General features: G+C 41.3%; 4 protein-coding genes across 4 annotated transcripts; all 4 read left to right on the top strand.

Annotated features, from left to right (window-relative positions):
* Nucleotides 1-2361: 2361 nt before the first annotated feature.
* BGZ61DRAFT_359358 (uncharacterized protein) lies at nucleotides 2362-2520 on the top strand (the record flags this gene model as incomplete). Its single annotated transcript, XM_046241072.1, has 1 exon — nucleotides 2362-2520. A coding segment is annotated over one exon (159 nt), but the record flags the coding sequence as incomplete, so codon positions are not given.
* Nucleotides 2521-3668: 1148 nt separating this feature from the next.
* On the top strand, nucleotides 3669-3968 carry BGZ61DRAFT_535885 (uncharacterized protein; the record flags this gene model as incomplete). Its single annotated transcript, XM_046254323.1, has 1 exon — nucleotides 3669-3968. One exon carries the CDS (start codon nucleotides 3669-3671, stop codon nucleotides 3966-3968), a length of 300 nt encoding a protein of 99 aa, XP_046100944.1.
* Nucleotides 3969-4997: 1029 nt separating this feature from the next.
* BGZ61DRAFT_359255 (uncharacterized protein) lies at nucleotides 4998-6140 on the top strand (the record flags this gene model as incomplete). Its single annotated transcript, XM_046241056.1, has 3 exons — nucleotides 4998-5116; nucleotides 5178-5279; nucleotides 5351-6140. 3 exons carry the CDS (start codon nucleotides 4998-5000, stop codon nucleotides 6138-6140), a joined length of 1011 nt encoding a protein of 336 aa, XP_046100943.1.
* A 1888-nt stretch (nucleotides 6141-8028) lies between these two features.
* BGZ61DRAFT_359201 (uncharacterized protein) lies at nucleotides 8029-8787 on the top strand (the record flags this gene model as incomplete). The annotated part of the gene is made up of 1 exon (XM_046241051.1): nucleotides 8029-8787. One exon carries the CDS (start codon nucleotides 8029-8031, stop codon nucleotides 8785-8787), a length of 759 nt encoding a protein of 252 aa, XP_046100942.1.
* Between the last annotated feature and the right edge of the window lie 1356 nt (nucleotides 8788-10143).

The following is a 10143-nucleotide window of genomic DNA, read 5'->3' as shown; positions in this document are numbered from 1 at the left end:
AATAGCTTATAATTAAATAATTAAGTAATTAATTAGATATTTTATAATTTATATTTTAAAGATTAAGTTTTTCCTAGCTTTTTATACTATTTATAAAACTGTAATAATAAGAAATAATATTAAGAGAGATTTTTAAAAAGTTAAATTTATTTTTTTAAACTTAGAAAATATTATATTAAAGCTTAATATATAGCTATAAATTCTAATACTAATTAAAAAAAACTAGCTTTTTTAATTTTTAAGTTTTAAAAAATTCTAAAAATTATACTTAAGACTAGCTTTTAATTTAAATACCTTAAAAAATAAATAAGAAAATATTAGAGCAGCTCTCTAATATTAATTTTAAGATATTTAAATTACTTTAAAAAAAAATAAAGATAATAATATATTAAAATATTCTATTAAAATCTAAGATTTAGATCCTTTAATAGATAAATAAGACTTTTAGTAAATAATATAAAATAAAAAGAACCTGCTTATATAAAAAAGAGAAGATAACTCTAGATAAAAGGAGAAATAAAATAGATTAGAAAGATATTAATATACAGGTAGTAGCTAAATTATTAAAAAGTAGTAGTTAAGGGAGGTTAGTAATATTAAGGGAAAAATACTATAGAACTTATAAAAAGGCTAGTTATAATATAAAAACTTATTAGGTTATAATTAAGATTTTTAAAAAAGAGAATAGTAATTAGTTTTAATTAATTTAAAGTATTATTATATTTTTATTAAAGTTTTTATCTTAATAATATAGGATTTTTCTAACTTATTTATATTTCTAACTTACTTATTATATATATTATAATATAATAAAATTTATAAAATAAAATAAATTAATTATAATTTTATTAATATAAATATAATTTTAATTATAAAATTAATAAAAAAATAATATATAAATTTTTTTAATTTTAATTTTTAAATTAATTATTTATATATTTATATAAATTATATTTTTTTAATTTTATATTAATAATTTATTTATTTTAAAAAAGTAAATAGAACTTAAATTAATTTAAATTTTATTTCAGTTTTTAAAGCTTTAAGTTTAAATTTTTAAAAAAGTATTTTTAAGTTAATTATAGTAAGCTTAAAATATCTAGAAAACTCTTATAGTTTCTAATATAGTATAATATTATTTTTAATTTCTATTCTTTCTATTAGCATACCCCCAGCTATCTTAAATACTATTCTATTACTTGTCTTACTTTAGTTATAACTTATACTAGAGAACCCACTGAGCTAAAGTTACCAGACTTATACAGTACTAACTCTATTTCAGTTTCCTGGAAACTCTATATTCTTTTCTTTTAGTTATAGTATAGCCAGTAAATTCTAGGAGTACTAGAGAGTAGGGATTAGATAGTAAGCTTATAGTATCTATTTCTTTAAAACTGAATTATTTGCCGACCTTATACTTATTATTACTTTAGGCAGATTAAATTGCTATTAGTAAATTCAAACTATTTAAATTCAGTAGTAAAGATAGATATTACTTAAAAGTCTGTAGTTTATAGAAACTATTAAGCAAATTAAAAATTTAAAAGTCTGTAGTATATAGAGGTACTAGTTATAAGAATTACCTTTATCCTCTAGAGCTGGATATTATATAATTACTAGCCTGATAGAGGTTATAATTACCTATAAAAGCTGCCTACTCTATATAATAATATATAAAAAGCAGCTTACTATTTGCAGTATAAATAGCAATATACTTCTATTATATCCTTATCTTATTTTAGTTAATCTTTTAGTATATTACTTTCTTAATCCCCCTAAATATCAGTAATAAAAGAGATATTTATAGTATCTAACTTTTAAGTCTATCTTTATAATACTACTATTTTAATTCCGGGTCTAGATAAGGTCCTAATTAAGATTACTATCTTAAGTAGGTTATTAATATATTTAGTATCTAGACTCTAAATTGGATTAATATATCCAGTTATACTAACTAATAGCCTAGGTATAAATCTAAAGGACTGGAAGATATTAGTATTTCTATAGTAGCTACTAAACTCAGGTAATAATATAGCAGGTATTATACAGTTAGTTAAAGATAGAGTATCCAAATTCTATATTAATAATTAAGTTACAGCTATATATTCTATTAGTATCTCTTATAGCTTATTTACTAAATATACTATTACTCTAGTATTAATAATATTCTATATTTCAGATAGTACTACTTTTAAGAAGGTAAGTATCCTACTGCTAATAGTAATTATTATTAAATACTAATATATTATACTCTTTTAGATATCTATAATTCCTCTAATAGAGCTTATAGCAGTATATAATCTTTTCTATTCACTTTAGCTTCCCTTATTCTAATTTTTACTAAATATTCCCAGGGGCTCTCTTATTATCTATAGCGCCAGTATAGCTATAGGTACTTTTACTATTAAACTCGCCCTTACTATAAATATTCATCTAATTATTACAACTGCCAGCTATTTAACCCAGCTTATTTACTTCCTTCTTAAGTTAGAGTGCAGTAATAGTATTATTAATTATTAATAATAATATAAGTAATTAGTAGTTAATATCCAATCTGCTATAACCAGAGCCAGCCAGAGACCTATATAGCATGGATTTAACTATACTACTAATAAAGATAAGATATTAAAATATAATAGCCCCTTACTTAGGGCTTTAGGTAATTAGCTAGAAGTTCAGGCAGTAACAGATAGAAAACCCTTAGTTGCTAGTATTTAGGTAGGTTTATATTTCACTAGGCAGGTAGATAGGGCTGAAGTTAATATAAATATAGCGCACTCTAGTAGTAATATTAAGAAAATACTTACCTACTTTGCTTATCGGCTATTTAGCTATAGCCTTACCCAGAGTTAGCTAACAGATCACCCTACCAAGGAAATAGAGGGAGGGCTGGAAGGTATTAAATCGGCTCTTTGCAGGCTTAAAGATAGTAAGATATATAAAAAGAAGTTAGCTGTTAAAATCGCAGAGCTTTAATCCCAGGGGCAGTATGGGAGCATTTCTCTAGATACTAGATCAAGAGGGCAGGGAAATCACAGATATACAACACATATCCCACTTCTAGCAACAGTCTCTTAAGCCGGAGGTAAATAAATTTCTCTTGATCTGTCCGCAACAGGCCAATTCCACGGTGGCGTATTCCGCATAAGATAGAGTAACGTAGAGTTAATTGATCTAATTTTATCAGGGATCTTAAGGGAAAACGAGGCTTGCCAGCGGTAAGCCACATGGAAGGGGGCGCCACACAGCTGATTCTTGGTATAAAAGGGGATCTGGCCCTGTCCAAGTGCTGGGCGGAGATGATGTGTGAAGGAGGGAAAGAATCAGGGCTCAGCTTCTTGAGCCGACTACTTATATGTTCATACAGGTTTAACTTTTCCAAGCTAAAAAGCTTGATATTTGGTCATCGTGGCAGCATTGGGTAACAAATGCTTGAATTGTGGATAAAACTGTGTTTTTTTGACCTTGTGCCGGCAACTTGCTCACCTTGAGGGAGCAGACAGAAGTTAGATTAGAGTGTGATAGACGACATACCAGACTCTCTGAAAGAATTCATTAGACAAGAGATTCACCAGTGCATCTGCCCCTGCTTTGTTGGCCAAGAAAAACTCCGTGGATAGCGACTCGGCTGCTGTTTGTCTGGCTCTGGCCCTCTGTATAGAGGTACCATGAGCCAAATCAGAAGCATAGCCCAGGTGAGAAGCAGCGAGGCTATCCATGACATCTTTGGCGCCGGGGCTGCTATTGGCATCACTGGCGGTAGCTGTAACGCCTGCATGATGCCCGCCGACTGGGCTTACGCGCGCCATGGCACCTCATCGGCTGGGCACGACACCTACCATGGGGTGGCCGCTCTCGTAGTCGCCGACGGCATCGAGGAGTGTCGCCTTGCTGTGCGGCAGCAGATTCGGCGGGGTCCCCCGTGCATCAAGATTGCCGCTTCCGCATGGAAAATACAGATACGATGAGAGGCCTTAGATTTATCCAATTTAACAGAACCCTAACTAGAACGATGGTCTTGTTGACCGTATTGATGTTGTACAGGTGACATGTTTCCCTCCCTCGCTTGACCTCTTTTTCAAAGTTATCTCAGCCGGACGACCTGCCTCCTTCGTCTGGTTACAGACTAACGCAGCCTAGCTTGGCAATGCTATTTTAGTGCTGATCATGGAACATAAACAGTTTCACTGCGCTGTCACTATTTCCTTGGCGGTGCTCAGTGGCTTTTCAGCTGTCGTTCAGCCGCCCAATCAAGACCGCCGTGGATAAACCATGAGGCCGCGAGGCGTCGAGCTGAAGCCAGAAATAAGTATAAATATAACCTAGCCTGTCGTGTGACTGCCGAAAGCCAATCGATGCTACCTGTTCTAGTTTACTAATGATGTGGCCATTTCAGTCCAACTGTGGCTGAGCGCTCTCAAGTTATTTTTAATGCGGCCTTTCATGTTCAACGCCAGGAAGTCAAGGTGAATCGTGTTTGCCTATGACAATATCCTGATGTCACCCTTGCTCTGTTATCATGCTACCTAGCATCCTGAATATCCTATTGGATGCCAAGCAGCCAACAGCACACCTCACCCGAACCCCTTCCTTGTTCTGGATGCATATAGGCTGAGATGCTGTGGGCTACCGTCTGTACCGTGGCCCTGGATGGGGTGGACCAGTAAAACATAAAGCCAGGCCAAGGTCCTTCAACTCTACCTTTTTCTCACTCGATTAAGAAACAAAGGACCGCACTCGTTTACTGCTGAACACCAAGGCTCACGGTGCGCTAGATACTTCTGCCTGGCATCTTTTGCATTCACTCGTTTTAATTTAACATTTGGGCTCCCAAGATGAAGCTGCAAGCCCTCCTCGTTTCTCTTGCTGCGGTTCCACTGTCAGCAGCGTATTTTCCCACCGCCAACTACCGACGTGATACAGACACTTGCAAAATCCCGCTGGCATCTAGCAATGGCGGCCGCAAGGTTGCCATTGCTCTCGACTCGTCTGGTTCTATGGAGGGAAATGATCCGGATAACCTCAGAGTCACGGCTGGAACGGCTCTCAATGGGCAGCTCGTGTCCTCTGCGGAAGCTTCTGGAGGCAAAAGTGCCGACCTAGTCACTGTCGTGGAGTAAGGACATGCTCTTCTACGCCAGAGTGCTAAACATCCAGGTTTCACTGACTCAATCTAGCTTCGACTCCTCTGCAACCGTCATCTATCCGCTCGGCGACCCTGCCAAAGCCGATAGCTCGTTCAGTGAAATCGATAGCAGCGGAGGCACCTGGATCGCTGAGTGAGCATTTTATTTCCCACCCAGAACGACCGGGTACTAGTTTAGACTTTTGTTAGCTAACTGGGTTGCAGTGGCGTTACGAAAGGCGTTGAAGAGCTCACCAAGTCTGGGCACGGCACCACGAAAGATCGATCCGGTATCGTCGTCTTAACTGACGGTGAAGACTCCGACGTCGAGTCCCTCATCGATGAAATCAACAAGGCAGGCTCCCTTGGTATTCGCGTCAGCTTCGGGTTTCTCGCTCCGCCGGATTCTTTCCATGAACCAACCCTGCTGCAGGCGATTCTACAAACAGGGGGCACATACATGTCATTTGACCAGGCGGAGAATATCCAACCTTGGCTCTACCTGCTCCTCGGCAATGGCATTACTGCCTTGGATAAGACGTCTTCCACGGCGCAGCCACTTCTGAGCAGCATCACTATTGCCAAGTTATCAGGCTCGGGGGATGTTACCTTCTCCTATTCCGCCAGCGCCGGGGAGAAACTTGTCTTCACGGTGACGTCGCTCTCCGAACAGGACCTTGCCGTTAAATTGAGCCACGAAAACGGAGATTTGGTGGCGAAAAACTCGACACCTAGTGGGAACGAGCCGGCCGTGCTGTCGGTCAAGACGACCAAGGCCGAGACACTCAAGGTCGTTGTCTCGTCTGCGACGTCCGAGGAGGGCATCTTTCAGATATCAGTCAACTCCTCTCTGGGCATTTCCGGTTGCACACTCGACAAATCTAACCCTCAGAATGGGAGCGTCCCGACTCCTACCCCGACTCCCTCAGTGCCCCCAGTCACTGGTGGAGCTTCCAAAATCGTTAGTTATGGCATGCCCATTATCATGGTTGCGCTGTCCCTAGTGCTACTCTAGTCGTTCTTTGATCCAGATCCAGATAGATTTCAAGATCCCTGACGCCTATACCTGGCGTCGAAGAGCCCCTATTCCTTATGCAACATGTCCTTTGCTCAGACTTCAATTCAAACTTCTTCCGCTGCAACGATTCATTCCTTGGCATTGGCTCACACAGGCTTAACGCTTTCTTCGGACCCATCCTTGTGCAAGTAACTTCTCATGAACGCGTATCGCGTCCTGCGCATTGTGTTTTGATATCTCGATTGTAATTTCTCAGAGCATGAACCTTGTCTCACGTTCTCACGTATTTCCTCGAATTTATTTGGTAGCAGGCATCCCAACGCTTATGTCCTCCTAGTAATGAATATTTTAGACCCGTGTTTTGTTATCTTCCCCTTCGGGCATCGATATGTAAGCATCAGGACATCTATCCCACATCGCATCAGCCTGTTACAGAAGGACGTCGCACCTTCGCTCCAGTGGCTTGAGATTGTGAGCTTATCAACGGGCTTGTCGATGCACCAGTCTCTTTTCAGTCACTCTTCAACGCGTGAAGCATCACAGACCTCTTCCCAGTTGCGACGCCGATCCATGGATCGCTTGGTGCATGTTGACCGATGCTGGCATGGTCAGCTGTGAGACCAATGTTGAGGGATTATCTGCAGCTCCACAAAAGTCGGAAAGTCGGAAATTAGGCTCGTTTACATTGGCCCATCGTACTTATCCATTCCAAAATGTATCCAATTATAAACCGAATGCCCTTCTGATTTCACACCTTCTGTATTCGCAGACCTCTCAAGGATGGTGTTGGATTGGCCCTTCGGGTGCCGGACTAGGGCCTAGCTACGAACAACCCTCTGATACATCAATATCCTGTCTTAGTCATAGGGTGCGAGATTGACCAAGCAACCCGTCATAGGAAAAGAGGGGGCCAGAGGCATCCTAGAAGGCTAGAACATACACACATCAACACCATCATCTTTGGGCTCCACTGCTTTAATCCCTATCATCCTCATCATCCTAGCCGTATTGGAACCATCAGATGGTGAAAACTTTTTCGCAGAGTGGGTCGCTCAAGTTGGAGGAGCTGTTGTGATTCTAGAACCGACGCGGCCAAGGGTGCTGAGGCTGAGGCTCACCGATGACTGGGTGGATTTTCGGAGAAACGCCAGGGAAATTATACGATGCGGCAGGACTCTGATGGTCCTTTGTACAGCAGTAAGTTCACGGTGACACCTCCCGGCCACCAATTATAAAGAGCTAGAATAATACAAACCCTGTAATTTCGTTATCATATCTTGTACGTAGAATTGGGGTTTTTCATATCACTCCCAGCCAGCACAGACCCTTGAAAGCTCGGCAAAAGTCCCTTAAGTAAGCTGCTGACATACCACTGAGCAGGGGTTTTCACTTTGAGTCGGCCGACTTTACAGCGGGAATACAGAGCTGTAATAGGGCCATGAGTCCAAGCGGCAAATAGGCAACTAAAAATAAGCAAAAATACGAGCTTAAGCACAAGCTTCTGTTAAGCTTGAATGCGAAGCCCCGGCAGTCCTTGTCAGTCGATAGCATCTAGAACGATATGCCCTGCCAAGAACTAGTCCATCTAAAGATGTAGGGCCCTGGACGAATTGAACGATGCGTGTTTTAGGGGATTGTTCAGCTCTTGCTTTGTGCGAAATAGGAAGGTTGGATCATCAAGCTTTGACGGCTTGTCTGGATCACGATAGACCTCACGAAATGCTCAGCCCCGTATGTGTCACAGCTGACAATTGAATTGCTGACGACGGGCAACGTGAAGCACTGGGTATAAATATCTGACAACGCCCTTGATAATTCATCTCTCATCCACTAGAGTTTCCTCTTCCTTCTTTCATCAATCCCACGCCGCCCTTTTCTCGACACAATGCTTGTCTCAACTGTTCTCCTCGCCCTCTACTCAGCAGCCTGCGCAGCTGCTACGCCGACCTCCGCCCAAGAACCCGAGAAGGAGTTCAGCTTCTGGCTCGGCGGCCCCATCCTTGAGAAATGTCTCGCCGAGGGAAACTGCGAGGACCGTCTCCTCGACAACCCCTACTACGTCGAAGCCAACAAGACCAACCATGAGAAGCGATACAGCTGCCATGGCTCCGGCATGCACACCGTTGTCACCAGCGGAAAGAACTTTGTCAAGTTCGGCTCTTTCAACCCCTACGACTTGTTCCACCACGTGTATGACTTGTGCCACGAAGGTGGATGTGATGCTGGTAGCAATTGGGCCAGGAGCACAAAGTACGTCACTGCCACGGGTATCTACTCAAAAGATATCACAGTCAGTGCACAGGGCGTGTACTCGGGCTGGGATATGCGAAATGCTCTTGCTACTTCTCTCGCCGATGCTTCTGGACGCAACCAGGTTTGGGCAGAAGAAGTGGCCTGCCCGAGTGGAGGAAGAGCCTGTTCACTTGTCAAGGCTTGGCAGGGCTGGGCCCCAAACTTTCATCAGTCTGCTATCTTCAATAACTGCAACCAATATGGCTGGATGAACGCCAGGACTGATGGTCTTACTGGAATTACGTCGGGTGGAGATTGCAAGTCTATTGTCGAGAAACTTGGAGCTATTGTTGGAGAGGCGGTACCTTATGGAGCAGGTACTATTCCACTTCTTGGTGCGCTTTGTGCTTAAACACAACCCTAGGGGATGTAAAAGGAATAGGGGTAGTTAGCTCTAGTTTCTAGAGTTTCTATTTATAAGAATGTGTTGTTAGTTTTAGGGGAAGAGCTATATAGCATCCAACTTAGGGTTATGCCTTTGTTGAGAGACTTTTATCTTATCGTATTAGGAGTTGCTTGGTATAGTCTATTGTCCCCAAATCTCTTTAATAAGCAAGTGAAGCTTCACTGGTGGCATTGTTTTCTTCCTCGAAAAAACCGCTGGCTTATAACGCCTTCGGTTCATAGTTTCTGAGGCTGCGCCTTAACATTGTTCGGCCTCGGCCTTCCGCAACCTTGAGGATTGGTCCAGTTCTGACGAGGGTCGGCCTCTTATACTCTAGACTGTCGATCATTTAGGCAGAATGCTGCTTGCTGTTTAGAATTTGTTGTAACCGTGAAAGTTATTTACGCTGGTTGTGATCCTTAACCTTACTCTTGACACATCCAAACGCCGCTTGCAGCATCCTTTGGCTGATGGGAGAGAAAACGGAAATGGAAGTAAATCGACTTATTCTGTGATCAACTCTCTTCGTGAGATGTTGAGTCGTCGTCTTTGCTGAGCACTTGGCAATAAATGGACCTCTACCTCTGTACCCTGAGAGGCAAGATTAAGCACTAGACTCGGCAACTTTCTCCTGAATTTTCAACACCCACCCCCCACCCCTTTGGGCAGTCTTAACCTTGTATCTTCTCCCAACCTCATAACAGTTTAAAGATATTGAATTATACGGTCGTTCTGCAGCAGCATCTAGTCAACTTGGCTATCAACAAAGAATCTTCGTCAGCCACAGATAAGCTATAGGCTGAGAATCACAACTCCATTGAGGCGAGATAAGTTGAAGCTCCGTACCAGGTGTATGTGCGGGGGCAATTTCAACAGGGACTAGCCTACTTTCCATCCCAAGACCTACGATGATTCCCTGAGACGCAAGGAACATTCAGTTCAACTAAGTGCGAGGTCCTAATACCACAGTAAAACGTTTAGCTTCATACCGATCGCCTTTTTGAGGAACCCACGTAATCGTGATATTCTAAGACACGGAATGTTTTTATTCACTAGGTTAAGTCTCATTCTTCAGCTCTTCCAGTACTGCCGCGCATCGCCGAGCTGTTTATCCGAGGCTTTTACATATGCCAATCTCTTGTTACTGCCTGGGGGCTGCGGAACCTAAACTTTTGGGAGCTATAGGGTGACTAGATTAGTGATTCTGCTGCTCGGCAACACGGCTTTGGCCAAGACACTCGCGGTCCCGATCAGATAGATACACATAACAGTCTCTAATGCACTTTAGTACAAGTTATCGATGCACGACTTCGTCCGGAGTAG

Source organism: Ilyonectria robusta (genome assembly GCF_021365365.1).
Source record: "Ilyonectria robusta strain PMI_751 chromosome Unknown BGZ61scaffold_18, whole genome shotgun sequence".
NCBI lineage: Eukaryota > Fungi > Ascomycota > Sordariomycetes > Hypocreales > Nectriaceae > Ilyonectria > Ilyonectria robusta.
This window is presented reverse-complemented; position numbering and strand designations above follow the sequence as displayed.